The sequence below is a fragment of the Physella acuta genome, unplaced genomic scaffold, assembly GCF_028476545.2.
Source record: "Physella acuta isolate Inbredline_101_S28 unplaced genomic scaffold, ASM2847654v3 ptg000662l, whole genome shotgun sequence".
NCBI lineage: Eukaryota > Metazoa > Mollusca > Gastropoda > Physidae > Physella > Physella acuta.
In genome coordinates this window covers 7,501-33,898 of record NW_026732181.1, presented here as the reverse complement: position 1 = coordinate 33,898, position 26,398 = coordinate 7,501, and the positions used below count along the sequence as shown (strand labels likewise).

General features: G+C 36.1%; 1 protein-coding gene across 10 annotated transcripts in view; it reads right to left on the bottom strand.

Annotated features, from left to right (window-relative positions):
• The window catches only part of LOC131948855 (uncharacterized), a 43,842-nt gene that overhangs the window by 13,566 nt on the left and 3,878 nt on the right, over positions 1-26,398 (bottom strand). For 7 of the 10 annotated variants that reach the window (XR_009388081.1, XM_059310550.1, XM_059310556.1 and 4 more), the window contains exons 2-11: positions 24,631-24,867; positions 16,556-17,047; positions 15,733-16,248; positions 10,604-10,670; positions 9,871-9,910; positions 8,944-8,995; positions 7,737-8,705; positions 6,700-7,160; positions 3,879-4,040; positions 251-518 (exon numbers count right to left, since the gene is read on the bottom strand). Coding sequence is in view for 9 of the 10 variants with exons in the window: in XM_059310550.1 (XP_059166533.1) it covers positions 251-518; positions 3,879-4,040; positions 6,700-7,160; positions 7,737-8,705; positions 8,944-8,995; positions 9,871-9,910; positions 10,604-10,670; positions 15,733-16,248; positions 16,556-17,047; positions 24,631-24,807 (3,204 nt within the window). In the remaining variant the exon portion in view is untranslated. Of the gene's footprint in view, positions 1-250; positions 519-3,878; positions 4,041-6,699; positions 7,161-7,736; positions 8,706-8,943; positions 8,996-9,870; positions 9,911-10,603; positions 10,671-15,732; positions 16,249-16,555; positions 17,048-23,929; positions 24,133-24,630; positions 24,868-26,398 lie in introns of those variants that run through there. The other 3 variants (XM_059310555.1, XM_059310554.1, XM_059310557.1) reach the window with 3 other exon arrangements.

Sequence of the window (26,398 nt, the reverse complement as noted above, 5' to 3'; positions counted from 1 at the left end):
ATAACAAAACAAAATTCAAAAGGAGGCATTTATGACAGATCAAAACAAATTGAATCCAGTGTAAAAAAGAATGAGCATCTTTTGTTAAAAAGGAAATTTGTGTTATACTAAAGTGAAATTGTATTTTCTAAAAAAAAAACCACAATCAAAGTTCTATTAAGAGTTTTCTGAAAGAAAAGTATTTATTAATAAGGTCAATATTTAAAAGATAGCTGAGCAAATGTTTTAATTCAAGAAATTCTGTGCTTACCTTACGCACAACAGGTGGCTGGGTTTTCTTAGCTTCTTCTTGGATGTGCTGAAACTTAGCAAGCATCTTTTTGGCTGTGTCTTTTTTAGGCATACCTTCTGTCCAGTCTGTGTCTGCCTCACGAGCAGTATCATTACGAACCTCAGGCGTGGATTCAAACACTGTTGGTGCATTCTGAGGTTGATATTGACCTGGCAGGTCTGAAGGATGAACTGAGCCATTATCTAACTGATCGTATCCACTGGGTGACAGAGGAGTTCGTGGTGACCTACAAGGAGATAAATACACAATTTTATTCAAAAGATCACTGAGGTATGCTCTTACCCATGTGACCACTTATCAGAGTGTTTGTGAAAATATTTAGATAGTGAAAAGATGAAGGATAATATTTACATTATCTTAATTCAACACCTCATTTACTTTTAGGGAGGGTAGTGAAGAGTTCAATGGAAGGTTAATATGAGGTAGCAATTCTGTATATAACAGATATAGTAATTTTAACTGAAATGTGCAGTTAAATGAGTAACAAAATATGCCTAGCCCTATAAAAACTGTACCCAGTCCTCCATCTCTGGTTACACTATATTGTGTATGCACTTTTTTTGCTTTTGTTAGGCCCACAAAGATCCCAATACACTCTGTGTAAGGGAGGTCATTAAGTTAAACATTCCTCTCACATTTATTTGAAGCTGATAAAATGTAATAAAATTGACCCAGGTTAGCAAAATAAACCTAAAACATAGTAGCCATCATTTAACAAAAATGTTTGTTATTTTTTAATTTAATTTTTTCATTTGTAGTTAATTTTGAGGCAAACCTTTAACATTAATGAAAAATATATATATACATGTCATACAACAGAGAAAATAGAAAACAAGCTAGCAGATAAGCTCATTAAAATCAACAAAAAAGTAATTTGTCAAGAGGATAGAGGGGGGAGAGGGAATTTTTAAAAATCACTTATATTTGCAATGGGGAAGGGGGTGAAAGAGAAAGAACAGAAATTTGTCTATGGGTGACCCTTTCCTCTAACTGGATAATTTTTATACTTTGGGTAGGGTTGTAACAGAAAGATGAAATAAATGAAAAAGTTAAGGGATTGGAGCAAGTAAAAAGCTCAAAAAGTATATAACAAGTTGAATGGGGTTTTAAAAAAGTTATATCAAGCTTGTCTGGCAATTTTATTGACTGCATGAGGAAGTAATTAAAATTAGTCACTGTTTGAAGTAATAAGCAAGGTTGTCTCCCCTTTCTGTGTGCAAAGTTAAAACAGATGATATCCCTTGACCATTACCTGTTTACCTTTTTTTAATAGAAAAGTGATATCATTAATAAATGTATAACAGCCTGTTTTTTGTTTGACACAATTACACCATCAACAGTTTAAAAAAAGATATTTCTTTTCTCTAGCTTTTTCATTTCATAAACATGTTAGTAAAGCTTTCTAATTTACAAAATTGACAGAGGAGTTAAATAAAAGCTAGTAATTGTACACCTCAACATACATTAGATAGAATTTACTATTCACAACTCTCCCTACACAAATGAAATTTCCAATGCTAAAATACTGTAGATGTGATGATCCCAGTTTCATACATACATACATAAATATTTAGGCTGATTAGTTTTAGAGAGATTTAACACGTTAAATATTTAAAAATTCCATTACTGTGATTCTCATTTTCTATTATCAAGATAACTATAAAAGACCTATTCAAATATTGAGAAGTTTAGTTTTATCCTATAGATGCAGTTAACAGTGCACACATTAATTGAGATAAAATGTTTATACAATATTTTACAATATCTATCTTTTACATGCACAAAAAGTAGAAATAAATATGGATTTTAAATAGTGTACCATGAGTTATTGTGTCTATTTATGAATTTAATTTGAAGAATCAGTAGCCTAAATATCTTTATTTACTTGACCAAAGTAAAACAGCCCCCTCCCTTTACAGAGTAAGCACAGTAAACTAATATGTGATGATTTGCAAAAGAGATTACCTTACAACTTCATATGCAACATGCTACAAAGGGATTAGGTCTTGACCCCATTTTAGCTTAGCTATAACCTCTTTTTACATTAATTTTCTCATAAAAACAAGAATAAATAATTTCAAAAAAATTATAAGCTTGAAAAGTGGTTCAAAATCTAAATAATCATTTAAAATTAAAAAACAAAAACTTTGAAAAAATGTGGCAAGTGATAAATTTATAATTACATTTTTAACAATTAAAGCCATTTGGGAACCATCAATTGCACTCATTTACATATTTTTGTATTGAGGATCAGCCATTGAAAATAATTCTTGATTTATTTTTTATTGATTAAAAAAACCTATCACTGAGTCAACCGGAGTGGCCAGGGAAAGTAAAAGAATGAAAGTCACAACAATTGTTTTAAATGATAAAGTAAATTTAGTGTACAGGGTACATAGCCTGGGCTACCAAATCACACCCTGCAGAGGGCGCCGGCTGATGCGCCTGATTTTAAATAAGTCAACAATTATTGATGCCTATTGTGTCTTTAGTGTATAGACTTTTTAAAAACAAACGTAGATGCCATAGTGCTCAGAGGGGAGCCCGGGGTGCTTTGGATCACGCAGTCGCTGGCAGTTGCGCCTGTTGCAGTTTTAATGCTAAATATAGTAGTACCCCTTACCAGCTATAAAGTACACCCATTTAATGGATACCAAGTGCTAAGATAGTCGCTTTGGAACTCCGAGCACCAAACCATGTATTGACAAAAAAATAATCGCACCATGCAGGGCGTATCCTATAAGAAATTTTAATTTTATGTTTTGCAGTATCCTTCTGTAGAGTAGTTTCATCAACTCCCCAAGGTTTCATAGCACTCGGATGAACAGTGTAAGACAACATTCAACTTTTATTTTTTATATACTGTATAGAGAGAAGAATCACACCCTCCAGGGGCCTGGCCTTGCAAAATTAAAAAACATACACACTTTCATTTTTATATATATATATAGATTCAAATTTGGTTAAAAATAGGCTTTCTGGCAACTACAATTCTGATCCACTTTTCCAGCCTACTGTAACTTATTGCATCACAAAATATTAGCAAAAATGTAAGGGGAGAATTTTGAAAACTCAAGCAGTTAGCAAGCTAAAGTTTATTTGTTGCACTTTGTTTTTATATGGAGGTATCATTACATAAAAGAGAGCACAAGATTTGAAAACAAAAGGGAACATCTTGACTAAGTGCTAACTGATTGTTAGTTCCTCACTGTTTCAAACAGTATTAACAGGTTTATGTTTATTCTACACACACTTTGTACTGATCTTTATCAGATAGATTATGATGAGAAAATTCGAGGAAGTTTTTCATTTTTAAGAAACTAGTAGGTTGATTAACCTGGTTACTTGTGCAAAGAGACTTGAGAAACTTGGAAAGACTAAAATCATTTGATATTCACAAAACAATACAGTTTAAAAACAAATGTGATAAGAAGTTTTGAAACAGTTGGTAGCAAACAAGGACTGACATCTAATGAAGTGTACCAAACATTTACAACTTCAATCAAACTAGGGAATGGGAGGAGTGACCAAGGAAAATGGGTTCAAAAGAATCAAGCTAGAACAGCGAGTGTGATGGAGAACTCACTTTCTCTGCTGGGCTATCCTGGGCTCTTCCCTTGGTGGTGTAAACTCCTTAGGTCGGCCAGATGAGCCTGGAGATTTTGCACCAGAAGCACTAGTCTCCAGTTGCCTCCATTTACTGACCATGTTTTTTGCAGTACCCCTCTCTGGGAGTTCTTCTTCATACCTAGCAATACAATTTAATGCTATCAATTTTAGTCTTCTGTTGTTAATATTGCTGCTAAGCAGATTTACTGCTATTTTTCTCATTTTTTGGCAACTGTTATCACATTCACTTGGGTCAGTTCAATATCCACTAAAACAATTTTGTAGACAAGATTTGTTCCGTTACTTGTTAGGAAAACATTGTTTACAAAGATTAAAAAAAGGATGATGAAATTTCAGGTAAAACACACTAATGCTTTTATTTTTTTATAGAAGTAGCATTAGACTTATTCTTAATAGTAAAGGTCACATTGTAAAAGAAAGATATTTAAGGATAAATTTAAAAATAATCTGTAAGTGTATTGTCAATGAGGTTTTAAGGAAAGTACTAATTATGTAACTGAATGTAAAATATTATTTTTGTTTAAAGATATAGAAATGATTAAATGCATAATGATTATTTTTATTTTTAGAAAAAGCAATGTCGACAAAGTTGAGAGTTCTAATTATTATACTATTAAAAATGTTTCTTTAAAGAATTGTTTGTACTCAATGACAATATCATTTAGCTAAAACATGTAGCGCCAAAAAAAAGAACATTCAAATGTAAGCACTCTCACTTTCACAATTAGATTATTTTCTCTGTGCAGTTTCTACAGAATACACCTGATATCAAGTGACAGCATAAGGAGAATTGACAAAAGATTAGAAAAAGCTAGTAGTATCTACATGCATCCAAATTCAGTTGTTACATTATATCACGCATCTCAGAGCCCCTGCAATATTTTAGATATTACTGAATTGCATGCTATCTAGATGACAAGTCAGCAAATTCATATGTATAAAACCTTAAAAATGTTTTTTTCATACTAATGATTGCATGTAACTAAAAGGGAAATCAACTAATGATTCAAACTTATTTAAACTTTATAAATACCCAGTTCAAATTCAATCAAGATTTTTGTAACCTAAAGCTTACTCCTGGCATATTTTTATATTGAAAAGAACAAATGGCTTAAATAGAATTCCTTGAAAAGCAAAAACAAAATGCACAAAATCTCCAAATACAATAATAACTATGTTTAGTTAAATGGAAAGTATGAGGATATGTTGGAGGGCAAGTCTGCCATGATAATTCCAGCTCCAATAGCGTATATTAAAGCTCGTAGTTGGATCTCATGTGTGCAGTCCAGCCAGTGCCAGCCAACTGCAGTTACCTCCTGCCCTACCATCTGTCTGCCCTACCATCTGTCCAGTTATCCCCTGCCCTACCATCTGTCCAGTTATCTCCTGCCCTACCATCTGTCCAGTTACCTCCTGCCCTACCATCTGTCCAGTTATCCCCTGCCCTACCATCTGTCCAGTTATCCCCTGCCCTACCATATGTCCAGTTATCCCCTGCCCTACCATCTGTCCAGTTATCCCCTGCCCTACCATCTGTCCAGTTATCCCCTGCCCTACCATCTGTCCAGTTATCCCCTGCCCTACCATCTGTCCAGTTATCCCCTGCCCTACCATCTGTCCAGTTATCCCCTGCCCTACCATCTGTCCAGTTATCTCCTGCCCTACCATCTGTCCAGTTACCTCCTGCCCTACCATCTGTCCAGTTACCTCCTGCCCTACCATCTGTCCAGTTATCCCCTGCCCTACCATCTGTCCAGTTATCCCCTGCCCTACCATCTGTCCAGTTATCCCCTGCCCTACCATCTGTCCAGTTATCCCCTGCCCTACCATCTGTCCAGTTATCCCCTGCCCTACCATCTGTCCAGTTATCCCCTGCCCTACCATCTGTCCAGTTATCCCCTGCCCTACCATCTGTCCAGTTATCTCCTGCCCTACCATCTGTCCAGTTACCTCCTGCCCTACCATCTGTCCAGTTATCCCCTGCCCTACCATCTGTCCAGTTATCCCCTGCCCTACCATCTGTCCAGTTATCCCCTGCCCTACCATCTGTCCAGTTATCCCCTGCCCTACCATCTGTCCAGTTATCCCCTGCCCTACCATCTGTCCAGTTATCCCCTGCCCTACCATCTGTCCAGTTATCCCCTGCCCTACCATCTGTCTGCCCTACCATCTGTCCAGTTATCCCCTGCCCTACCATCTGTCCAGTTATCCCCTGCCCTACCATCTGTCCAGTTATCCCCTGCCCTACCATCTGTCGGTTCTCTCCTGTGGATGCTCTACATTGAGCATCCAGAGTGGGACTTGAAAAAATTATAAACACACAGACACTACCAGACAACTGTACCTGTTAAACAATAACTGATTATACAATTAGGCACAATGCCGCCTTCTTAACCTGAATCTGATATTCATAATCTTTCACAAAAAGAAAATGAAAGTGCCAATGAACTTGGAATTATAAAATTAACTCGCTGTAACTCTAACATTTAAAAGAGATTAAAATGCCCCCTTCTTATCTCCTACAACTGCAAAAATTGACCAGCCACTTACAGAGAGAGCTGCTACTTAAGTCATTGAAAAGCAATATTTTAAAACTTGATTTACAAAATTACAGTTTCCTATTTGCATAATTTATTGTCCTCCATCTATTTATTTATATTAGCAGAGAAGCAGTTTTTATTTTTACCACAAAACTTTTGTAGTTTTATTTGGAACAAACTCTATAGTAAAAGACGGTTGTGAATGAGCTTAAAATCTTCTATAGAATGTATACATACCTCACTGGTTCTGCAGATCTGACCACATCCTCTCTAATGATTGGCTTGTTTTCTAGGATTCCTGATTCTGCAGGTCTGTTATAATCAGCATGGAACTGCTTAGGCTGGTTCTCATAAACTCCTGAGTCATGTGGGGGAGGTGTAAACTCTTTCTTTTGTTTTGGACTGCTGGGAGCCTTACTCTCAGACTCAAGCTGTCTGAAGCGTTGAGCAATATTCTTAGCAGTACCTCTTTCTGGTAGGGCTTCTTCAAGTTGATCACCAGAATGTATCAATTCAGGTTTATACTCTGGAGTGTTTTCCAAGACAACAGATTGCTTGGCTCTCTCTTCTTCTCTTGGTGGTGTAAATTCTTTCCTTCTACCAGGTGACAAAGGTGGGGATTTGACTGAAGATTCTAAACTTTTAAATTTAGCTGCTACATTTTTAGCAAATCCTCGTTCTGGAAGATACTCTTCTGTCTGGAAAATACAAGTTTTTAAATACAGATTAACAACAGTCTCAATTTTTTTTCTTCAGTAGTGATAAAAAACAATTTTTAAAATTAAAATTTTAAGTGTAGTGGTGATAAAAAAAGTTGTTTTCTTGTAAGAGAAACATTAAACAGCATGAAAACTCATCTTTACTGATACTTTAGGGTTGGTTTCATCAAAAAGTTTTAGTTGATAGAAAACTAAAACAAAAACCAGACATTTAATTAAGAAGATAAAGGAATGGGAGTGGCACAATGGTGAAAATAATAAACAATAAACTATTGGATGCTTATTTGTGAACTGAAGTTGCTTGAATATTGGCTATTTTCAAAAGAAGTTAACTTTAGTGCTACTTTAGACTGTGGTTGTTTATCTTATTTGTTTAGTTTTATTACAATAACATTTAAGATATGTTGATCATTCCAGGTGAAAGTTCTAAAACAAAACTATATCAAATTGTGAATATACAGTCTTCAGATTTATCACGTACAGAGCTAAAGTAGATATAATCATTTAAAGACTTTTTAAAGCACAGAAAATTTGTCAAAATGAGTAAAATCTTACACTAGTTTCAGAATTGACCACGTCCAGGTTTCTTTGCGGCTCATTTTCAAAAACCCCAGAATCCACTCGGACCTCATAAGTTTCAGACTGGCCACGAGGTTCACTGACATACTCAATACGCCCGGATCTGTCAGGAGTTAGCTCTTTCTTAGCACGAGTGCTGGCAGATGGTGGTGATGTATTATCATGGCTGATCTGTCGAAACTTCTGGGCTAAATTTTTAGCAGTGCCTCTTTCTGGAAGCTCTTCCTTAACTTCTTCCCCTGACCTAACAACATCCGGATTTATGGCAGGCTGGCTTTCAAAAACTCCCGAATCTGCTTTTCCTTCGTATTTCTCAAAGTGACCTCTTGGTTCAGACACATATTCAATACGACCAGATCTGTCTGGAGTTATTTCCCTTTTAGCAGAAGGAGAGTAGGAGCTGTTCTTACTTTCCAGCTCTCTGAATTTAGCAGCAACATTTTTAGCAAAGCCTTGCTCAGGTTTAGCATCCTCTAGAGTAGTGGCAGATGTGACAACATCAGGGTTGACAACTGGCTGGCTCTCAAACACTCCAGCGTCAGCCTTTCCCTCATACTTTTCAATATAGCCTCTAGGCTCAGAAACATACTCAGCACCAGCTCCATGCAAAGGTGGTGTAATCTCACGCTTTCTAGGTGCTTCTTGAGATGAACTTGACAGAAACTTTGCGCGGATACTTTGGGCTGTGCCAACTGGGGGAAGGCCAGCTGTTATATCTTTGTCTGCCTCTCTGGCAACATCATCACGGCGAATAGGTTGACTTTCATACACCCCTTCCTCTTCCTCTTCTTCATTTTGCCACTGTTGAAAGGTCTGTGGCTGACTCTCATAAACTCCACCTTCTGCTGCACTCACTTCTTCCTTGATATCCACCTGTCTATGGACAACCTGTGGCTGCTGGGATTCAAACTTATTCTTTACAGATGACATTTCACTAAAGTGCACCTTAAATATAAGATAACAATTTGAATTAATATACATTGTAAGTTTTTAAATATTCTGGTTCACAGAAAAAAAATCTCTCTGTTTATGAACACACTATATAATTTAATAAACAGAATATAGATGGGAACTCTTTTTACATTCAAAAGAAAAGATGGTTAATAGATCATTAAATATTCAAATAGTTTTTCCCTAAATAAATCTTGGCACCTGGTTCAAAGATAAAAACAAAATAGCTTACTATGTCTTGCTCTCTGTTTTCCTCAGCATTATGGCCATTCCTTTCTTCCTCCCTATTAACAATTAAAATAATCATTTTAACTCAAATTATTGTCATTATTAATATTTAAAAAAAAAGAAATATGTTCTTTAAAAGCTGAAGAAACAATTGCACAAATTATGTTTTCATCCATTAAAAATGAACATTATACCACCAATTAAATCTTATCTCATATATATATATATATATATATATACACATACATTTACTTATTGGTTCTAAAGCCAACTGGTCAACAAGCCACTCATCTCGTCCCACAATTTGTTAAAAAAAAAATGCAATTAGCTTAAAATAAAATTGTAGTTCCAAATGGTCAGAAAGTACCACATTGAAAATAAATGAATAATTTTTCCACCATAATTAGCCTACATTAAAGAAAATATTTTAAAAATGAATGTGTTTTGTTTTGTTTATCAATACAGCAACCAAATTATCTAAAAGCTGACATCTACTGTTATGTATTGCTTCTGACATGAGTTATATTACTATTTATTAAACAGCATCTGTTATATTACTGGCATCTATTATTATAAGAGGTTTAAGATATGAAAAAAACATACTTCGATAATAGTTACTTTTTTATTTGTATGATTTGAATGATATTAAAACACAACTGTAAAATAATGCTGAAGATTATATTTAGTAACTAAGAAGAACAAGGATAGTTTAACATGCCAGTGGATGGAATGATATACAGATGTAAACCATTCCTTGTTTACAGCATTACAGGGTAACTTGAAATTAACTACTGTTGCTACAAAATGTCAAACAACAAAAAGGATAAATACAGCAAGCATACTATGCTATTTTCTAACAATTTAAAGGTGTTCTTAATACTTTAAATAAAGCTTTTGATTATAAAAACTTAAAAAGTTTATGTATGATTACCATTGATTTGTTGATTGCTGGGTGCTTTGAAATCCAGAATCTAACAAAGGAGACAGATAAAATAAGTTAGTCTTTACAAGTAAGGTATAAACTCATATTGTGTTTGTAAACACACTATTCCAACTTACTAATAGAACAAGCAAAAATGACTTACAAAGCAATTATTGCTTGAACACTATATATTTAAATGAACAAAATCTGCTTAGAACTCATAGGGTGGTTCAAGCTAATCTAGATGCATCCAACCAGATAAAAGAGATTAGATTTTAGACCAGATATCACTTTATTGTATCTATAAGTGGATGGGCAGATATCAGCATCATACAGATTTTTTTTATAAATGTGGATGTTTTATTAACAAACCAGGAGGGGGGTGGTTGCACAAGCAAATATCTAAAGAGATATTCATCAAAACAACATCACACTCAACATAACCTATTATATACATTTGGAAAATACTTACTTCTTAAATTAATAAAAAATATCTTAACTTTTTGCTTTAAAATATATTTAAAAGTTAAGTTGTAATTCTTTGATTTTCCAAATGAATAGGCTGTATTCTAATCCAGCCACATATTAGGGTTATTTCCCAAAGCTAACATATACATCCCTGGTCATGTCTTCAAAGGGGGAGGGGGGGAGGGGAGAATCAGCAATCATTTTAGTATATCTAATGGTTGTTCAAGATTAAGCAAAATTTCATTCAGGATAATATAAAGTATATGTATCTTACCTGAATACCTGCTTTCTGAATGAGTGGTCTTTGAAACAATGTGGCCATCATGAGTAGTTTCTTCTTCCTGAAAGGAAGAATATGAGTAGCGTTTAGTCTCTGAGGGCACGGACTGGCTTGTGTTGTTGTAGCGTGAGGTCAACATCTTCATGTAGTTGTTACCAGCAGCAGCAGATCTAACACTGTGATGTGACATTCTTCAACTTCTTTGCAAAATATCAACTAACTTTATCTGGTCTTTTTCAATGTTAAACGACCCTAAAATACTAGTTTCATAATCTACAACAATTGAAAGCAAAACTAATCAGAAAAATTAAAATTACACACATATAACTATAGAAATTCATAGTTTAGAAAAAAAAATGTTTCAATTTGTAAGATATAAACTATCCTATTATTGCTGACTTACTAAAGTGTAGTCTTCACACCAGGTTAATTAATCTTTATTTAAATTTTTTTTATACCAGATAGAACAATAAGATCTATGCACTAAAATTACTGATTACAAATATCTATACAAGGAAAGAAAGGAGAAAAATCTATTTAGAAAACTTCTGTTGAAAGCTCCTGGTTGCATTAAAAGAAACTTCAGCGAGAAAAACCCTATTAGAAAATATACCTAACTCACTATACTTTGTTTTTGACCATAAGAAACAGAAATAAGAAACTAAAGGAAACAGATGAGGATATTTTAAAGTAAACAACAGGACACTGCAATAGAAAACGTTTTCCACTTGATTCACTTCACTCTTTAATAATTACATAGCCATCAATTTCTCCTTACTTTTACTCTCTATGGTACACTTAACATGAAATATAAAGTTAATTCCCGGGTGAATAACATGTTTTTTTTAACCATCTGAAAACTACCTTACAAACATTTTACTTCTCTAGTACACTACACTAGTCTATATTATAAATAGGCCTACAACATAGATGTATATTCGGTAAATAGCTTTCTGTTTCTTTCAGTGTATTATTTTACTTTCAGAACTCCGCACAAATTAATAATAAATTTACATGCTCTACAAAAAGCAGTCCACCAAAATCGATTCTGAATAGTTTCCTTTACTAAAATTGAGAGAGTCTGAAACGAAAAATCACGTGACCAAGTGATGGTGGTCAGCACACAACTAACACAAACACATCTGACGGTTGGAACGATGTGGCCGCCAACAGAAGAAAAACGAAACTAAAATCGTGTGTGTGGGGGAGGAGAGGAGCTACATACATGAGCCAATTGTTGCAAGCAAGGTGAGCACACAGGTAGGAAATCATCAGGTATGTGCTGTTACCTGTGGCCTATAGTGGTCAAAGAACAAGCAGTCAATGGCGCTAAGAATAATTAAGATATGTGATGACAGTCAACATTGTTTGGTTTTTTATTTCATTAAAACGTCTTTTATTCTTGCAGTCACACGTTTGAGTTGGTTAAATGCAGGAATAATAGTTGAACTATTTCAATCACCATCTAAGTAAACAACGTGTAGAAGTTTGATGCCAAAAATAAAACAAGAATTGATGCCAACAAACAGGTAGCGAAAGCAGCGTGTTACGAGAATCAAGTGCAACAACACGTAGAATAAGTTGAAAATAAAGGAGTGCGTGAACGGACTACTTTTGTAAGGTAGAGCTGCTCAAAATGGGCGACGTCGTCCCGCGCCTGATGGTCGCTGTAATATAAGCCTAAGTGAAAGGGTAGGTATGGCGGTGAATTTAAAAGTCGAGGCGGTGAAAAAGTCAAGACGGAATCGATCTTCGTCTTCACGAGACAAACAGATCTACTCGTGTGTTCATTATTTCATGTCATTTAAATACATAAGAAAAAAAAAATACTTAAAAAAAACTTTTTAAAAAACCACGTTTTTCTTGTGGACTAAAAAGTAGAAAATAACTATTTACATACATTTGATGACAAAAAACGTGGGTACGTTCACCATCAAATTTCCCGACCCATCTGCCCGACCCACGTTTTTTGTCATCAAATGTATGTAAATAGTTATTTTCTACTTTTTAGTCCACAAGAAAAACGTGGTTTTTTAAAAAGTTTTTTTTAAGTATTTTATTTTCTCCTTTTTAGTCCGTTGCTACACATGAAAAACGTGGTTTTTAAAAAAGTTTTTTTATATAGTTTATTTTCTACTTTATCTAATGACTTGATTAAGTATGAATTGACTAAGTGTTTATAAATACACGGACTAAAAAAATCTTGAGCGACCAGGATTCGAACCTGGGTTGTCGCGGCCACAACGCGAAGTATTAACCACTATACGATCACGGCCAGCGCGCTCACATCGATTGGGGCCGAAGTAACTGTGTCAACAAGCCTCCAGTCTTGTCGGTATCTTTAGAAATCATGTCCTCAATTTTATGGTCCTTTGGGCGTAATTAAATTAAGCTAATTACGGTCTCTAATTGCTAGTTTTTATGATTGCATCTGAAATTGTTAGGCGAAAGTAACCTGCATGCCAAATTTCAGATCTATAGAGCAATCAGAAGTGGGCTAATTTTCGATGTCAATTTTAACAACAAACACATCCACGCGAAGCTGAGTTAATAAAAACGTGTTAAAATACAGCTTCGATTACAAAAGAAAGGCTTAGTCCTATTGTTATAAATGTTTTGTGGATACGGAAAGTCGAATTTTTAAAGTAGCTGAGCGAAAGGTGAAGATAGAAACGTCACACTTTTTGAAGCTCCCCCCTCCCCCCTTCGTAAAAAGATACTGTCAAGAAAAAAAATCAAACCCACCAACTGTACCAAACAAAGACCATTGAATGTATCATCATGCAACAATTAAGGTGATATGGTCAGTTTATAGACGTAAATAATTAAAGTGCAGGTCACAAGGGTCATCTGAGCGCTAATGCAGAATGCCGGGAAGCTTGGTCATATAAAACCAGATCGAACTGTGGTTTGATACAGCCTATATATTGTTTAACACAAAACAAACGTGTCTATATTCAGAATTAAAGCACTTTGATATTTTAAAAAAAATTATATAATTTATATAGAAAATATATACTTTTAACAGTGCCCCCCCCCCCCCCGAGAAAAAAGTCAGGAAGAAACACTGATGAAAGGGGTCGTCCATAAATGACATCACACGCGTAGGGGGTGGGGGGTCCGTAATTTTGTGACGGTGTGTGATGAGGGGGAGGGGTTTCAGATGGTGTGACGTCACACTTTTGAATTATAAAAATAGTAATGTTAGAAAAGGCATATTAGCCATTATTTCGCGTTTTAGAAAACTGTTTTTATAAATTATAATAGGAATTGATAAAAATACTCTATGTTGACAGAGTTCAGACAAGATTTTGAAAAAAATTTATTTCGTATTTTAAGAAAAATTGAATTACAATATTGAGGGGGGGGGGGGGGGGTTTATAGGCGGAGGTGTGATGTCATTTTAAGGGGGGGGGGTCTGACTTTTTGTGACGATGTGTGACGGAGGGGAGGGGGGGAGGTAAAAATCGAAAATCGTAAAAAAAAAGCGTGACGTCATTTGTGGATGATCCCAAACAAGAATTAATTTTTGAACTGACACAACCTAACAAAAGACTAGACGGCTCAGTGTGCACTAGTGTGGGGGGGGGGGGGGGGGGGGGGGGGGTTAAAAAACAAACAACTATAATAGGGCCTATAAACCAGTTCTAGGAAATAGCATCCCAAGCTACATGATGCTTAAGTATTTTAAAATGCGTATAATACCATTATTTCTAACAGTGAAGGGTTACAACCCATCAAGATAAAAGGACAAGAAGTTGAAAATAACGCCAATAGGCTATACACATGTTACAACTGGATAGGGATTAGACAGGTGCTACAAATCATGGCACTAGCAATTTTTAGTACATGGATATGTCTTTATGTGATCATGCCAAAAGCTGTTACTTCCATGTATTCACTCCCTTTTAAAGTCATGTGCATTAATGTAGTAATAGAGAATTGAATTGGGAAAATAAAATACTTAAAAAAAGCTTTTTAAAAAACCACGTTTTTCTTGTGGACTAAAAAGTAGAAAATAACTATTTACATACATTTGATGACAAAAAACGTGGGTACGTTCACCATCAAATTTCCCGACCCATCTGCCCGACCCACGTTTTTTGTCATCAAATGTATGTAAATAGTTATTTTCTACTTTTTAGTCCACAAGAAAAACGTGGTTTTTTTTAAAAGTTTTTTTTAAGTATTTTATTTTCTCCTTTTTAGTCCGTTGCTACACATGAAAAACGTGGTTTTTAAAAAAGTTTTTTATATAGTTTATTTTCTACTTTATCTAATGACTTGATTAAGTATGACTTGACTAAGTGTTTATAAATACACGGACTAAAAATCTTGAGCGACCAGGATTCGAACCTGGGTTGTCGCGGCCACAACGCGAAGTACTAACCACTATACGATCACGGCCAGCGCGCTCACATCGATTGGGGCCGAAGTAACTGTGTCAATAGGCCTCCAGTCTTGTCGGTATCTTTAGAAATCATGTCCTCAATTTTATGGTCCTTAGGGCGTAATTAAATTAAGCTAATTACGGTCTCTAATTGCTAGTTTTTATGATTGCATCTGAAATTGTTAGGCGAAAGTAGCCTGCATGCCAAATTTCAGATCTATAGAACAATCAGAAGTGGGCTAATTTTCGATGTCAATTTTAACAACAAACACACGCAAAGCTGAGTTAATAAAAACGTGTTAAAAAGCTCTACTGTCATTCATAGATATTCAATAATGGTCACAAGTGTAAGGTACAAAAGATAATAAATGCATGCATGCTGTGGACACTGTTCCATAACTTAACCATTCACAATGAAGAATCTACACATCTTGTTAGTCATGGTGGAAGGGGGGTGGGGGTGGGGGGTCATGATAATTTTCTAGGAAGATGCACACAAACCTATTAGAAAAGCTGCACTGCAAAAATTAAAGAAAATATTCTCAATGTGTTTCTTGCAAGCTTAAAAATGGCATTGTAGAGAGAGCCTTGTAAGAAATCTAATGAGTATTAGATGTCAAACTATACTGTTGAAATGGCACAAATGGTTTCAGCTGGTTGTATGACAACATGCATTGGATTGGTCCAATCATGCAATGCACAAGAATGTACAGACAATATGCAGAGTTCAAACCTGGACTTTGTTAGGCGAGTCCTCTGGTTCCAGGCTTCTACTTGGTGCATGACTTCTATCATCTCTAGCTCTCAATGTAGATCCAATGTCTGTCTCTTCAGATGAGTAGTTGTCATCTTGCACTCCAAGATCATTGGCTCCTACAGGATCTTCAGATACATCTGGACCAATACTTCTGCTTGGGGATCTACTACGTTCATCTCTTGGCTTGAGTGAATAGACATGGGACTCCTCTTGTTCCTCCATTAGATCTGATTCTTCCCTGTCCATGCAATAATTTTCCAGATCCTCTTCTCTGCGATCATGGCCATAATTATCTGGTGTTAGCATGTCATGATGAATGCTTGCTGCCTGTGATGAAATCGGGTACACAGCTTCCCTTTCAAATGCTACATCTTCTTCAGACTCAACTTGCTGAGCAGTTTCTTCACAGCTTTGTGACACTTCTACTGTTGGGATACTAATTTCATCAGGGATCTCTTCAGTAAGATCTCCTTCATCAATAGCTTTATCAGCCTAGAGATTCATAAACCACAAATATGAATCCTATCAAGCATTAAACAAACCACATAATACCTTGTCTATGAACATGTTATTACTGTGGGTTACAGTGAAAGCACAAAAGATGTACACAAAATAAAATGCTTGTTTGCTACAAAGTATTCCTATTTAATTTTGTTTCTGATTCAACTTTTGGCTATTATATGTTGTTTTAATAAAAGTTTGCTGAAAGATGATAATGTTCTAAATACATTTTATGTTTGATGTTAATCAATGTCACACATTTATTTGAGAAAAAAATTTAAGAAAAAAAATACATTACCTCCTCCACTGTTTCTGTACTAAAATAATCTTGGTCCTTGAATTGTTCATTTACATTTGGTTGTACCCAAAGATCAGGGTCTCCATTGAGAACCTCTGGTTGGTCTTCTCCATTATTACTTTGCTCCGTTTGGTTAAGATCATCAGATTCAGCAAGAAGGTCTATGCTTGTAGAATGGCTGGCTTCTTCTGTGGTCCCAAGGTCTGCCTGCTGGGGAATATCATCACTGCCTTCTTCACCAGCATCCTCTAGATCATACAGAGGATTACTGGGCTGTGAATCAGTTGTATTTGTTGACAAGTCATACAGTGGGTTGGCTGATTGGTTGGAATCTTCTTCTACATACTCATACAGTGGATTAGCTGGGCCTGAAGACAGCTCATACAGTGGGTTGGAAGACTGAGCGTCCATAGACATGTTGTAAAGAGGATTAGCTGAGCCAGAAGCATCAAAATCAAAGTCTACTCCATTACTGGATTCACCATTTGTTACCTGTAAATAAAACAACATATTATGGAAAAAAAGCTTCCCAAAAGTTTTGTAAAACTGATGAAACTTATTTTTTATCAAGGTAAAGGTAAAGTTGCAACAGAAAGAAAGTAATAAATGCATGAAGATAATATACCTGTGCCAGCTACATTAAAATGTATTGGCATCAGAACGCTCTAGTTAAGGAAGAGTAAAAATAGCATACAGTTAACATCTAATAACATTATATTTATTATTCTAAAACTGGCTCTAGAAAATTTAGGAAAATACACTGATAAAGCAACTTATCAAAAATAGGTAAATGAAGATATTGTTATCAAACAAATACATTACCACCTACCAATGCTATGTTATCAGTTTAAAGATTATGGTATTCAAGTCCCAGATTTACACCCACTGGATAACAGATTTTCAACATGTGATATAAAAAAACTGATGTTCCTTTATAAGAGGATAATACAAAAGGCATAATTTAAACATACACCTTTCCTACTAGTAACTAAACTTATAATTGCTAGTAAAAATAAATGTATATGCTGTCAATATTGCTATTAGATTTCCCATTCATGCTTCTATGTAGGAGTGTGTTCAGTTTATGAACTTTGGCTGCCAGTTAAAGGATTCCCAGCAAAAATATTTTGACCAAATCAATTTTGAAAGTATTTTTAAATATCTTAATTAACTCCAGTAAAAGCTTTCTTGTTAGTTTTAAAAACTTACCAGCTTGTATTTTACCAGTACACAGAGCTGAATTATACCCTGGGTATGCTAATATTCCTCTTTGAACCTAGCAATCCATTGGGCAGATGAAGTAGAGTTCTTTGACCGTGGCATATATAGGATGGTGTGGTCAGCACTATGCCCTGACATCTTTACTTTTCCCAACATAAGTCAGGTACCTATCACAGCTGGGTGGACTCAGGGGCGTCCTACAGTCACAAGTCTGAGCCAATATCCTAATTTGAGACTTTTGGGCCAGCAGCCAAAACACTCTACCATTTGACCATGCCATCCCATCCTTGGAATGCTAAGCACTTGCTAATTATGGTGCTTCCCTACTCAATAAATCAATGAATTGACTGAGTAAAATAAAACGTATTAAATTTCAGAAATAATATTCTACTAAACACATTCCACTGTATTGGCTCAGAAACAAAGGCCCTCTTTACTAAACTCCTACCCCAGACAAAAAACAACCCTGGGCATATATAAATAAAGGAATAAACAAACACAGAAAAAAAAAATAATGTCCTTGTTACTGGACCTCTTTTTTTAACTTAATTTTTTTATAACAAAACCAATTTTTGAGCAACATGAGTACAACTATTCTGTTTTATTTCATAGTTTTTTAAATTGGAAGTTTAGTGAATTTTAATCAGTTACAATATGACTTGTCTGTAAGATTTGTGATTGTCAATGTAATATATATATATATATATATATATATATATATATATATATATATATATATATATATATATATATGTAACGAGCGAACAGTTACCCTGCTCGCAACGCCAAATGTGACCTTCCCCGAGTCTATCCTGCCCGACAACGCCAATTGTAACGAGTTGAACCACTCATGCTACACAACATCGACTACAGTAGAAAGACTCGAAGATGCAGGTTCGCTATTGATCCTTTTATTACATGAATCAAGAAATGCTTCAATATAACACAATGAATCAACAGGAATGTTTCACAATAATAGTCTGAATCAACTGACCCCTAACAGTCCTCACTAGGCTTCATATAACTGAATCCACATGTCTATTGTCCTTCTTAACACAATATAACCAACTTGATATGTCACACAGACTGACTGATCTAAAGCGAGCGATGAAGAGGAAGAGAACGAGTTCTGCCGTCCCCTCCTATTTATGCCTTGTATCCGTACTCGTCTTCGTACTTGTATTCCTCCGTAATCGATACTTGTACTCGATGTCTCCGACCACTAGTTGCGCAGTTCTCACGTACCGTCCGTGAAATAACATCTGCATCCTATCAATCAAAGTTGACAGGCCGTCTGAATCCCCTTGTACCGTTTCCCAAAATAGCACGCGTTGGCTTTGAGATTGTTATCAGTCCGATCCAATAAGCCACCTGCTATGTTGCGTCAGACTGTAATACTGCGTCTCGGCTATTCGTTCGTTATCAGATTTGTAACTAGTAGCTAGGCCTACCCTAGTCACATATATATAATAAGCTTTTAAATACAGTGAAACAAGTAAATAAAACAAACTTGCTTTTTTAAATATAAGCATCAGTCGCTCATGAGATCTCTTCTAACATATTTTAGCGACCAATGCTCTTATTAAAAAAGCGAGTTTGATTGATTTTCTTATTTTCAGTGGGGGTATATTATAGTGATTAAAAAAAATTCCAAAACTTTAGCTACCCTTCACACAAAATATCATAGCTCATGTGAAGAAAAAAAAAATAGAACGCGCAAATTACACAAGGGTATTTTTTAAGCGCAATTTCCTTACAGGAATTGAGATTATTAACTCGTCATTTCTGGATGGATGTGTGTCCCCAGCTTTAAGTCGTATCTCCTCCTCAACGAAGCAATATCGAGGACTAGTTCCAAAAGCAAATATGTTAAGCAAGTTCCGAGGATGATTGTGGGCCAAAAAAATTCCCGGAATTCCTTCCTGGATTTCCCGGAAAAGCCAAAAAACCTCGAAAAAAATGTAGTTTTTTGCCCATATCTCAGCAACCAGACCACTTAGCGACTTGAAACATTTACCAATCGATTCCTGCCATAATTTAGAACAATATTGCCGAAGAATGTTTTCAAAAATATCCTTTCGTTCGGTCACAAAAAATTAATTAAGGAAATTGCGTTTAAAATGTCACTAGACTTTTTATTAACTTGTTTTTAAAATTATTTGTACATTATGCAATCGAGGGTATGAGAGCGATAAAAGAAATATAGGTCATGAATCCGATGTGGCATTTTCATTAGAGATACCTCATCAATATCTAAAATTTATATCCTTCCGCTAGGGTTAATGAAGATTAGTAAACCTGTACAAATCTTTCAGGGTATGCTAAAATAGCACGGGTGGAGTTTTAAAGTTAAGAGTGTGTGTAGGAAGATGAAAAAGAAAATGTACATGAAATTCTTCAACTAATGTGTTTAGACGTGACTGTCGCGACAGCCGGGTGAGAGACGAGAGCCGCCCGATTACCAGCTTTGGGGGTCATCCATAAATGACGTCACGCTTTTTTTTTTTTTACAATTTTTACCTCCCCCCCCCCCCTCCCTCCGTCACATGTCGTCACAAAAAGCCAGAGCCCCCCCCCCCCCCCTAAAATGACTTCACACTTCAGCCTACAACCACCCTCAAAATTGCAGTTCAATTTTTTTTTTAAACATCGATATTTTTCTAAAATCTTGTCTGAACTCAGTAAAACTAGAGTATTTTAATCAATTCTTATTACAATTTATTAAAACAGTTTTCTAAATCGCGAACTGACGTCTAAAATTTGTTTTCTAACATTTTTTTATAATACAATAGTGTGACGTCGCACCATCTGAACCCCCCACCCCCCCTCTCCCTCATCACACACCGTCACAAAATTACGGACCCACCCTCCCCCCTACGAGTGTGACGTCATTTATGGACGACCCCTTTGACATAGACGACTAAATGTTGCCATAGCTACAAAGAATATAAATAGTTACAGGAACCACGGATGATTTTCAGTGTGAGCCCTATTACATTTACACTACGGCAGTGGTCGGCAACCTTTTGAGATGGAAGAGCCAAAAGTTACAATTTACAAAATTTCCCAGGTTTTAAAGAGCCACTAAATTTTTATTTCAAAATTTTATTATTTGATTAGGATTAGGCAAATGCATTTGATTTGTTATTTAAATTACATAGCTTTAAATATGAAATAATATTTATTCATATAAAAACATACACTTGTTCGCCAGAATAATGAAATTAGAAATCAAAAATTAAAAATATAGGACTTTAGAAGCTGTTAATTTTTTACATTTTTTTTTACGGATAACCCCTGTTTGGGAAGTGTCTGTCATTAGCCAGGCAGGCCTCAACACGGTAAACTTCGACTAACTGGCTTGGATATCGGTTTAATTACCGTGTATCGGTCACTTCTGTACTCAACAGGTATATCTTCCAACCCACTGAACGCAGAGTAAACTCATACCCGTCCAGTACCCGCTTAGGAAGCTAATAACTAAAAAACTATGTCACTCAGGTCAAATTAATGATTACTGACGGATAGAGAAATGCATTCTGAATAAAATAACATTCCCCATTTAACGATATTCGAAAAAGTCGGCACTTGGGCAATGGGCAGTGGCAAACATGCCCATTGTTGTCACGGGGCTGGTTACAGCAGATTTGTGGGGCTGGGCCTGGTGCCCAAGCAGCTGTCAGCTATCCGTATACTTTCTACTGCACCTATTCTCACTGTTCTCTGATGAGTGTTTTTATCCTGTTTAAACTTGTGTATCTTTACAGTATAATTTTTGTTATGAGTTTTGAAAATGAAATAATATAACTTAATATTTGTGCAAGGAGCTGGAGAGCCGCATCGTGACACCAAAAGAGCCTCATGCGGCTCGCGAGCCGCAGGTTGCCGACCACTGCACTACGGTTAAAACCACGCGCCTAGCTTTTGAGTGTAATAAAAAAATATATGATAGCGTACTTGATAAACAAAACATCAAAATTTCTTTTTTTTTTTTAAATTTTACGTAAGTCTGTAGCGAAAACAATCAATCAAAATCACCTCCCACCCTTTTTTTTTCTTCCTTATATTGATAGCTATCCTAACAGGGAATATATGAAAAACATTAGATTAGAAACACACGCATTAATATAATCACGTTTTTGCAGGAGATCAATTAATATATTCTCACTCTTCTTAAAGAGTCACCCGGGCCGATGCCATTGAGAAATAAGGTTTCGGGGTTTCACCAACACTCGTACGTGCAACAACACACGTATTCATTAATAAGTAGATTTTTCGACGTAAGGGGTCATAAGGGGGGGGGGGGGGGGGATCTGAAGAAAAAAAACGACTTTTGTGTGGGGGAGGGGGGATGTTGGGTTCGGGTCCGCTGTTGAATTAAACATCAAAATACTTACACCAAAAAGAAAAAAAAAACTTCTTATAAAAATGTATGAATTAAATCGGCAATTCTCTTGTTAAAAAAAAACCATCAGCTTAGCAGGTGAATAAATGTATCAGATGTAACTATATACCGCCCGCCTAACAAAAATAATCAGAAATCGCTGGAAATTTGATACAGAATAACAAATTTTATATAATACTTATATATATGAAATATCATCAACCTAGCTGTATGGTACTCAGACACACATACATACGGACAAAATTGCAAAACTATGTTTTTCCGACTCAGGGAGGTGTAAAACGTCGAGGTATGTGAAAATCTCGATTTTTTTTTGCACGATTACAATACTTCCTCTATAATTTGTATACGAGAAATTAACTTAACAGTTAAATTCCACCAATTCTAAAATTCTGATAATGTTTAATTTACAACAGAAAAGATTTGTCGCTTAAGAGCGAGCACAGAAGTTTAAATGTATGATATACATGATGTTTACAGGATAACGACATTTTGTTTTGATAATCTACAAGCATACTGCAGGTAGGATGTACAGCGTGGACCCCTCTCCCCACACATTGAGTTGGAACAGCATATAAACGACCCATTTATGGAAGTCATAGATAGATGACACTTAAATTAAAACATACTATTTCTTATAATACATAAACTAATATAAAAATAAGGCCAGCCGAACAAGAGATTCATACGTTGTATTACTAAAGAGTGTTGGATAAGCTAACTCTAAAGAATATTGATGGAGGGGTCCCACTGGCAGGTGTCATATTCAATGAGACCGTTTTGCCGGGAGACTTAGTCTCTACAGAAACCGTATTGTCAGTGGTCCTTTTGTCGGGAGTCAAATTGACAAGAGCCTATTTGTCGTGAGCCAAAATGACGGGAGCCTATATGTCGGGAGTCGTAATGACGGGGGCCGTTTTGTGGAGAAACTAAATGGCGGGAGCCTATATGACAGGAGCCTATTTGTCGGCAGCCTATATGACGGGATCCATATATCGCTGGCCCTTTTGACGGGGTTGATTTGACAGGGCTCTTATGTCGGGGCCGATTTGTCGGGGTCTTATTGACGGGGCCGATTTGTCGGGGTCTTATTGACGGGGCCGGTTTGTCATTTGCCGTTTTGACGCCGCACGATAGAAAATATATACTTTTAACAGTGTCCGCCCCCCCCCCCCCCTTCCCCCGGAGAAAAAAAGTCTGGAAGAAACACTGGTCTTGACATCAGAAATAGCTCACAAATAGAACCCGTGCACTTTTTGCATTAGTGGCGGGGCTTATCTGGACAAGATCCGTTTTAGGCAATTGCGAGCCTACAAAGCGGTGAGACGAGCAGACATCTACATAGTTGCTATTTGTCGGTCTCAGAACCTTCTAACTAAATACATCGTGTTGGAGTGGTACCCTCATACAAAAGGTAGGGAGAGGTACATGTGTAAACACTTTGCAGCCCATTTTATGACTCTATAGAGAAGAAACGTACACGGTCGTACATTAAATCCCCGCACTACCTTAGAGGATAGACACTTGACAGATTGGAACAAGAAGATTTGGGGTAGTTATACAACTAGACTCAGGGCTAGCTTAGCGTTAGGTTTCTATTCACCAAAGTCGCTTCTGAGGAGGCCTAACGATATGTGTATGTTTATTCTTACCCTAGGGTTTAATGAAGATGTCGAAATAAGAAAAATATACGCATCCAATAAATTACTATTTAAACACGAATTGTTACGACTTTTCTCCCCACTTACCAGACAAGATAGAAAAGGCGAACACACTAGGACGTAAGCATACTATAAAGTTACATCCACGAGGAGCAGTTTTCAAATCACACAGCAACTAAACTTATAAAGGCAACAACCATTGAGAACGAAAACTCAAAACATCCACCCTTGCTGAAGAAAAATCAATCGATAAGGACACACACTGGTCGTATAAGAAGCCGAGATAGCCCTGCCCAAACAGACTCGAGGACGTTAAACGGTTGATGTAGCACATATACCTTACTGACACACTGATATGTCACGGCCTTTGGTGGATCAGATGACAGTTACACACAAACACACACTATCAACAACCAAAAAGAAATTGGTCCACAATTTCGAAATGCATGTATGGGGTCTAGCCAGAGCTAGCATGGGACATTAGGGATTATTCATAACACACTTTCGAAATGGGGACTTGTGACGTCGTAATACGTGGAGGAGGGTGAAAGGGGTTTTTAAATGTGACTTAACCTATGTATATTTGATTTTTAAAACATTTTACTTATGGTATACATAGACTAAATTGGTGGGAAGTCATAAATGGAATATTCTTAATTAAAGTATTTTATCTACAACTCACTATTACCAAACACCGTAAGAAACATTACAAAAGAACTTGATCATTAAATATTGAATCAAACCAAATAAATGACTAGACGACAAAAAAAAAACAACATTTTACTTACCTGAGAATCAACAGAAAAATCCACCAAGAGTCCGGAATCTCCACCATTACTTATTTGTTCCCCATCTGAAGGCCCGAAAGGATCAAATTGGTCGATGTTACCATTAGAAGTGGCTTTTGTTGTAGTGCTAGTATCACCAAAATCTCCCAAGAGGTCATCGAACTGTGACGCCGACATGGCGGAGGTTTAATTACAGGGAGATCAAACTTGTAGACTTGTCTTATGCTGCTTTATGCACTAAAATAAAACAAATTGTAATATGCTAGAACAGTTAGCGTTTAATACACCACACCGCCCCTCCCCCCCCCCCCCCCCTCGTGACTCTACTGTTGTCGGACACATGCTGGGTTTTTGAAAGCAAATACCCGTCTATTTATATATCTACAAGGTTATAAATATATGGGCCTCCAACTAATTGTTTACGCACACCTATAGCGAGTTTTTAACGACTACCTTTTTTCTTTGTAATTATATGACTTTCGGTGCGTTATTACGTTTTAAGAAATCATGAAAAAAGAATACTTGAATGCTGAAAAATAAAAACGTACTTCACATGTAGCATAACCCCAAGTATAAAAGTAAAAACATCGAATGGGCTTCAACCGAAACAAATTACCAGTGACATGCCAGAGTACCAACCTCATAAAGCGGGAGTGATCTTACATAAACTTTATCACTCCCGCTTTATTATGCACAATGTTTACGTTTATTAGGTGCGCTATTCTTACTTCTACTCGAGTCTATACACACTTTTTTAAAATCTAAGAATAAAAAAAAAATTAAAAAATAAAGTGGCATCTCCCTTAAACATTTTGTGCAAAACTTAGCAGAAAATTGATACTTTATGAACAAAACTTTAACTAATGTTAAATCAAACATCTAATTAAGTAAGATTTTTGTGTCACAGTACATTGTCACCCAGTTTTGACTTACGGGTACAGTTGGAAACAGATCAGTCAAGTGGAAGTGGTGTTTTTTGAGAAATCAGATATACCGTAAAGTACTAATTCCGGCCACCGGAAATCTCTCAAAATTTGGCAAAATCAAGAGAATGCTTGATAATAAAACTTCTAAATGAAACGGTACTTATGTTGCCTATATTTTAGAAACTTGAAACAGTCAATCAAAATTTAAAAGTAATCCAATAGTCCTTATGTATGAAATTTCGCATACAACCTAATATTTATACTTTTAATTTTGCTTACTTAGCTTTAATCGTAATCAAGTTATCAGCTTTTAAGAGACTAGAAATAGAGAAAGTATCACTTACGGCTACCGGAAATCGCTCGAAAGCTGAAAGAAAACTAACATCTATAACAGGGGTCTCCAAACTTTTCAGTCCGAGGGCCGCATTAACTATCAAATTTCAGTTCGGGGGCCAGTTTCTTCCAGGCATTTCTTTGATTTTTTCTGGGCAAAGTTCCTCAGCCATCACCAACAAACGATTGATTTTTCCGGGGACAAAAAGATCTCCGCGGGTCGGATGAGATGACTTCGCGGGCCGCAGTTAGGAAACTTGATCTATAGTATAAGCGTCAGTGTGTAAGTCCTTCCTTCCGTCATCGCTATAGCTTTTGGAACCATAAAAGTAAACATCGCACCATGCAGTGCTTTTCAGTTCATCGCAGTGTCTTATTTTAAGTATGGGAGGTTGGTTTGTTTATATAACGAAATAAAGTTATTTTATAAATGCCACTGTTTTTACTCTTTCGCATAACGTCAAGAAATTATTAAACACACGCACACTGCTAAAACATATTAAAAAGAT